General features: G+C 40.0%; 1 protein-coding gene across 1 annotated transcript in view; it reads left to right on the plus strand.

Annotated features, from left to right (window-relative positions):
- LOC101644888 (sodium channel protein type 1 subunit alpha) overlaps nt 1–7,497 on the plus strand; it is a 174,133-nt gene that overhangs the window by 108,922 nt on the left and 57,714 nt on the right. Inside the window, exons 12-14 of the mRNA XM_004703766.2 lie at nt 653–1,033; nt 2,286–2,418; nt 4,962–5,216. Coding sequence (XP_004703823.1) covers nt 653–1,033; nt 2,286–2,418; nt 4,962–5,216 — 769 coding nt within the window. The remainder of the gene's footprint in view (nt 1–652; nt 1,034–2,285; nt 2,419–4,961; nt 5,217–7,497) is intronic.

The raw sequence follows: 7,497 nt of genomic DNA on the forward strand, positions 1-7,497 counted from the left end.
CATTGGGATTTTTTCAAAGGAAAGACAGTGAAAATAAAAGTGACCTTTGTAAGACTATGACTCCAATATTTACTGATTACATCGTGTCCGCACCAATATTTACTGAATAATTACATTGCCCATAATGACGGACTAAGAAAGTTTCCTTTTGAATTCGGGAATGGTGGTTCGAGTTGGTTGGTTTATGAAATACCTTTTGCCTGTGCTAGACCTCCCATTCTTTAATTCCAAGGCCTAGAAGCCCTCTTTTCTACAACAATTCTGATTTAATCTGATTGCATACCCAATGAAGGAGTCCTGGTGGGTTGCTCAAGGGGCTATGAACCCAAAGGTCAGCAGTTTGAACCCACCAGCGTCTCCCCATGAGGATGACGAGGCTGTTTGCCCCCTGTGAAGATGGGCTGTTTTAGAACTCCATGTGGGCAGGTCTATTCTGTCCTGTAGGGCCGGTGTGAGCTAGAGTCCCCTGGATGGTGAAGGGTGCGTTTGGTTTGGGCATAGACAATGAGCTTGGGAAGGGGAGGAGATGAGTCCTGTATCTGTTACGGATGCTGACATCTCCTTGGCTTACTCTTGCAAAATGAAAGCACATCTCACGGGGTCATTTTAATATGATTCTCCCTTTGCTGTTGTTGTCGTTTCAAACTTTTAGTCTTTGTTGAGCATCCGTGGCTCCCTGTTCTCTCCAAGGCGAAATAGCAGAACAAGCCTTTTCAGCTTTAGAGGGCGAGCAAAAGATGTGGGATCCGAGAACGACTTTGCGGACGATGAGCACAGCACGTTTGAGGACAACGAGAGCCGGAGAGACTCCCTGTTTGTGCCCCGGCAACACGGAGAACGACGCAACAGTAACCTAAGTCAGACCAGTAGGTCGTCCCGGATGCTGGCAGTGTTTCCAGCGAATGGGAAGATGCACAGCACTGTGGATTGCAATGGTGTGGTTTCCTTGGTTGGTGGACCTTCAGTTCCTACATCACCTGTTGGACAGCTTCTGCCAGAGGTGATAATAGATAAGCCAGCTACTGATGACAATGTAAGGAAGTTTTAAATAGTTTAGGCATGGCTGGCCCATTATTACTGCACCAGCCAGTGTTTCTACAGAATGGAACCCCTTGAGAATGATTCCTGGTTGGTCAACCTGTGAATGTACCTGCATCTTGTAATACCTTTAGCAGACTAACCAACAGAAATCTAAAAAGCTAACAGTCTCCTGCATAACACCTGAATGCATTTACTTATAAATCGATCACGAATAATCTAATACAATAAGCTATTGCCTCCAATCAAAGAATTTGCTATATACCCAGGCTGAGATTAGATAGTAGAATAACCTCTGCACAAAATTAAAGGAGTGATTCCTATAATTAATTAATTATGGAGGGTGTATAATAAATCTTTCCAGCCAATTTTTCAATATAACTCTAGTTTAGGAGATTTTCGAGAACATTGTGCATAGATAGCTTCATTGTTACCTTAAAATTTCCTGTTCTCATACTTGTCTTACTAAAAAAGATGCTGATATAGGTCTTCTCCAATCTAATCTAAATGAAGAGACACAAATTAAGCCATTCATTCAGACAGTGAAAATAATTGTCTGTGTGCAAAAGGCGTGTAAAGTATTTGAGAATGTATCCCTAGATGAGGAATTTCTAAATACATTGCCTCTCGTTATACTGTTCATTCACTTGGAAATATATCAGCATGTTGAGGCATGGCTAAGTCAGAATTAGATGACTTATTGCTTTGGTACCCTGGATGAAACTGTTGTCCATGCAGCATGCATGTGTTTTGTTTTTGTTTGTTTTTTTAACATACAGTTTGTGTTGCTAATTACCATCCCTGTCTTGTGTCCAAAATAGGAGACGGTAGCGACGTGTGTTGTAACCATTTGTATTTGGCTACCTTCTCAATACCAAGTGCCATGATCATTTATGTCACTTCTCAAGTTATTCATTTTTACTAACTAGTTCAGAAATAAGGATAATTACAATTACGACTCTCAAGAGATTTATCACCTATATAAAATTTATAGTATGTCTCATAAATTGATTAAATCAATGGGTTAAAAACCTTTTTGCTGTATGACTAAATGGTTAACAGTTTGGACATTCCAGGTTAAAGATACAATAAGTCAGCAATATCTGCCATTACCAAGTAACTCCAAAGGTGCATGATGCATGCATTTCACGAAATTCACTGTGTCACCTTCTGGTTGTTGGCTGAACCTCTTGCTCAAGATAAACTTCTAATGGATTAGCTTTTTTTTTTTTTCCCTCTTCAAACAGGGAACAACCACAGAAACAGAAATGAGAAAGAGAAGGTCAAGTTCTTTCCAGGTTTCCATGGACTTTCTAGAAGATCCTTCCCAGAGGCAAAGAGCAATGAGTATAGCCAGCATTTTAACAAATACAGTCGAAGGTTGGTAACAAAGTCTCTTCATTTTTCTGTTCTTTGCAGGAAACGTCTGTTGTCTTTTTTGAAACAAATATGTATAAGTTGGAAACAGTATGTTTTCATGAGAAGATCAGAGTTGATATGTAAAGAGGGGATCCCCAGTGGCACTGGGGGTTAGGTGGTGGGAGGCTAAGCACAAGGTTTTTGGCTCAAACCCACCAGCTGCTCTTGGGAGAAGGGGAAGCTGGGTTCTCCAGGACAGATTGATAGGCTCCGTAACCCGATAAGCAATGGTTCTCAACCTGGGGGTCAAGACCCCTTTGAGGGTTGAATGACCCTTTCACAGGAGTCGCCCGATTTATAACAGCAAAATGACAGTGATGAGATAGCATCGAAAATAATGTTATGGTTGGGGGGTCACCACCACATGCGGACCTGCGTGAAAGGGCCGCAGCGTTAGAAAGGTTGAGAACCGCTGCATCCAAAGGGTCACTGGGATCCAAAAGGAGGCAGTGGCAGCGGGCCTGTGTGTGTGTGTGCTGTATCCCTGCACGTGTTCTAGAAACACTCCTGCAAACGTGTGTAAGCACACTGGTATTGTGATTGTTCTGCTAAAGTGTATGTAGTATCTCTTTAAAATTTCACAATAAAGCTAAGAATTTCATGAGTCATGATGACTCTTCTGCCCCACTTAGCTTAGTTCTTTAGCAGCAACATGGGTGCTTTTTAGTTCTGATGCATGTGCTAAAACATGGATAAACCTTGAAAACATTGATTATATGAAATAAATCAGACACAAAAATACAAATATTCTATGATCTCATTTACTTATTTACTACATATTTCTACTCCATATCATTAACGTAATAGCTCCCCCAAACTGAAAACAAACTCACTGTCATTGAGTTGATTTGGACTCATTGATAGCCACCTTGTAAGACGGAGTAGAACTGCCTGTTTGAGGTTTTGATGATGTAAATTTCTGCCAGAGCAGAAAGCCTCATCTTTCACCTGTGGGTTCAAACTAATGACCTTGTGGTTAGCAGCCCATCTTGTAACTCAGTACTCTACTAGGGTTCCTTATGTAATATCTAGAATGGGAAAATAAATAGAAATCAAAATGTATTACTGGCTACCAAGAGCAGGGAATGGAAGGAATGGGAAACTATTGCTTACAAAGTGCTAGATTTGGGGTACTGAAAATAGTTGCACATATTATGAATTTGAAACCACTGAATCATATACTTTAAAATTGTTAAAATGGCAAATTTTTGTCCTACATATTTTACAAGAAGTTTTTATGAAAGTAAAAGAATACATCCTACTCTCAAGATTTTGAAAAGTGTGATGAATAAGTCATCTTCACAAAATGGAAGCAGATTTAAAGGATAATTCTTTATTTTTTGTGACAGCCCCCCCCCACCCAATCCATTATTTGTAACCTGAGCGTAATGCCATATCCAGGCCTAAACACGGGGCCACACTGTGTTCTCATTGGACCATCATTTTAAAAAGCCATTGGCTTAACTGGCAGTCAAGTACAGGCAACTTCTGAGTTGCAAATGAAACCCGTTCTTGAGCTTTAAGTAAGTTCATAATGATATAGCCTCCCCCTCTTGAAGGGGATGAATAACAGAAATGTGGGTGAAGGGAGACAATGAACAGTGTAAGATATGAAATAATAATAACAATATATAATTGATCAAGGATTCACAAGGGGGAAGGGTAAGTGAGGGAGGGGGGAAAAGAGAAGCTGATACCAAGGGCTCAAGTAGAAAATGTTTTGGAAATTATGATGGCCACATCATAATTGTATGCTTGATATAATTGTTTTATGGAATTATAAGAGCTGTTAGAGCCCAATAAAATGATTTTTTAAAGATGATTGATCTAACAGAGAAGACTGTTAAAAATAAAATTAATTGGTCTATTGAAGTACGTTCATAATTCACGTTTGCAGATAAGATAGGACAGATGTATATGGTTCTGATTTAGGCTTTAACTGCAAGACAGGAGTCCTAGTGGTGCCATCAGGTAAACATTGGGCTGCTAACTTGAAAGTTGGTGGTTCAAACCCACTAGCTGGAATATTTACAAAGACTCAAAACCATAGAAAGGATTATTGTGAGTTCGACTAGACCTGACTGGCAATGGGTTTGATTTTAGCCCAAGAAAAGGCTGAAGACCTTTTCAAAAGCTGCATGTGAAGCAAGTGGAGGGGATAGTGGCAAATGTTTCCAGTGAAGATTGTTCAAGGGTTTCAAAGTAACGGCAAAATTAAGTAACTTTAACTTCCAAGTCCACCTTACCCGTAATTGGAGATTTGAGACCCAGGGACTACCAGTGCATAAGATAGAGAGAGAAAAAGCAGGTGGCGGGATTTTGAGAATGTGAAGAGTAAAATCCATAGTTTGTTTTGTTTGTTTTTATCAAGTACAAAAGAAGACTAACTTTTTGTAGCAAGTGAAAATGGGTCAATAACAATAAAGAAACCTAGTTGATTTGAAATAAATGAATATGCGTTTGTATGAGATATATTTGTGTGCATGTGTGTGTGTTTAATATAGAGCTTGAAGAATCCCGGCAGAAATGCCCTCCTTGTTGGTATAAATTTTCCAACATATTTTTAATCTGGGACTGTTCGCCATATTGGCTGAAAGTGAAGCACATTGTCAACCTGGTCGTGATGGATCCGTTTGTGGACTTGGCCATCACCATCTGCATCGTCTTAAACACGCTCTTCATGGCCATGGAGCACTACCCCATGACGGATCATTTCAACAATGTGCTCAAAGTAGGAAACCTGGTAAGCATCTTGGAAGGTAAATGTGTTCAGTCTTCAAATGCTCTGTTTGAGAAAAATAATACAATAGCTTATAGCAATCATTTAAACATTCTTCTTACCTCCCACCCCCCACTCCAAGGTGATAAGATGATCATGCTATCTAGCTGGTTTGACCCTACCTTTTTTTAAAAATAGCCATGCTCCACATGGAAAAAGCACACCAGCCTATGCAACCACGAGGTGTTGAAGGGATCAGGTGTAAGGCATCATCAGAACAAAAAATCTTACCATAGTGAATGATGGGGGGAGTGTGGAGTGGAGACCCAAAGCCCATTAGTAGGCCACTGGAGATCCCCTTGCAGAGGGGTCTCGGGGAGGAGATGAGCCAGTCAGGGTGCGATGTAACAATGATGAGAAATACAACCTTCCTCTAGTTCCTAAAGGTTTCCTCCCCGCTCCCACTACCATGACTCGAATTCTATCTTGCAAGACTGGCTAGACCAGAGGAGGTACACTGGTACAGATAGGAACTGAAAATACAGGGAATGCAGGACGGATGAGCCCTATAGGACCAGTGGTGTGAGTGGCAAAACAGGGAGGGTAAAGGGAGAATGGGTAGGAAAGAGGGAACCGATTACATGGAACTGTGTGTGACCTCCTCCCTGGGGGACAGACAACCAAAAAGTGGATGAAGGGAGAAGTCGGACAGGGCAAGATATGACAAAATACCCATTTATAAACTATCAAGGGCTCATGTGGGAGGGGGGAGCGGGGAGGGAGGGGAAAAATGAGGACCTAATGTCGGGGGTTTAAATGGAGAGAAAATGTTTTGAGAAATGATGTACAAATACGCTTTACACAATTGATGTGTGTATGGATTGGGATAACAGTTGTATGAGCCCCTAATAAAATGTTTAAAAAAAAAAAAAAAAAAAAGATCTAAAAAAAAAAAAAAATAGCCATGCTGAAGGGCCTAGTGATGTTTATAGCTTTTACAAGATGCAGAAATCATTCATACATTTGCAAACAGTATTATCACCGTTTCGCCAGCAGTAGAAAGCTAAAATAAAATTGTGGATTATTTTGTCCTACTTATTCACCATCATTGTAAGCAATCGTTGAATTCCCAAAAATCTTGAGTATCTCCATTTTCAGGAGCTAGGTTGAACATGTATTATTCTATCCATCCACCTGTATCAAAGCCATGGTACGTTGAAAACATCCAGTGCATTTCGTGTGTTATATGATTGGCAGGATCATTTTAAGTGATGCTTCCACGTAATTCTTTCTTCTTCAGCCTCAAAAATATAAATTATTAAAATATTTGTCGGCTGACTCAACTTCTGGATATTAGTTTCTTATTTTTTGAAAGGAAGAGGTCTCTCTACAGTAATGTACCCTTCTAAAATTTGTTCTTAAGTTTTAGACACTTATGGGTCAAAGGTAAAACAAATGTAATATCTCTGTATGCTTCCAAAGCTCTTTCATTTAAACCATAGAAGCAATTTTTCATGTGCTTGGAAAATGTGTTAGTCAGTGGGGAGAAAGTCTGTGGGTCCAGTGGCGTTGTGAGCATCTCAGAGCTGACAAGGGTCTCTCTGTGGCTCCTCCGGCTTCAAAGGTCTGGTTGTGTCCATGTGGCTTGTCTTCTGCAATATCTCCCAGGGAGTGGCAGAGAGAGAGAGGTGTCTTCCGCCTCCAAGGGAGAAGTACCAGTTTTCCCAGAATTCTCAGGAGAAGGCCATGCCCAAACAGAAGTCTCATTGGCTATCTCCAGATTGACAGCCCAGACTCCACCCCTACACTCTTAATCCTTAAATTGACACTAGATTAGGTGACTACCACAGCAAATAATAGCAGTAATGATGCACATTTATAAGACTAGAGAATCATTTATACTAATAACTACCTAATTGAGGAAAATGAGAACCAAACTATAGACAAATAAAACTTATCCATGGCCAAAATTTATCAGTATCTGAGAAGTATAGAATTTTATGTAATGAAAGAACACTAATGAAAAATAGAATACTTGCATTCAAATCCTTGACTCAAAATTGTCTTGTTGTATGATTTGGGGCAAGTCAATTTCTCCCATCTGAAGATCCTCATTTCTCATCTCTAATTTAATATAAGGTTAAGTCAAAAAGTACTACTAAAAATAATCTTAGAAACTTTTATTAAACAAAAATATCAAAATGTGAGGTTATTTGTCTGGGGTCTTAAAAGCGTGAAGATAAACAAGCGGCCATCTAGCTGAGAAGCAACAAAGCCCACCTGGAAGAAGCACACCAGCCTGTGTGGTCATGAAATGTCGA

The sequence above is a fragment of the Echinops telfairi genome, unplaced genomic scaffold (genome assembly GCF_000313985.2).
Source record: "Echinops telfairi isolate 266 unplaced genomic scaffold, ASM31398v2 ScPeMD7_4;HRSCAF=17, whole genome shotgun sequence".
Classification (NCBI taxonomy): Eukaryota; Metazoa; Chordata; class Mammalia; order Afrosoricida; family Tenrecidae; genus Echinops; species Echinops telfairi.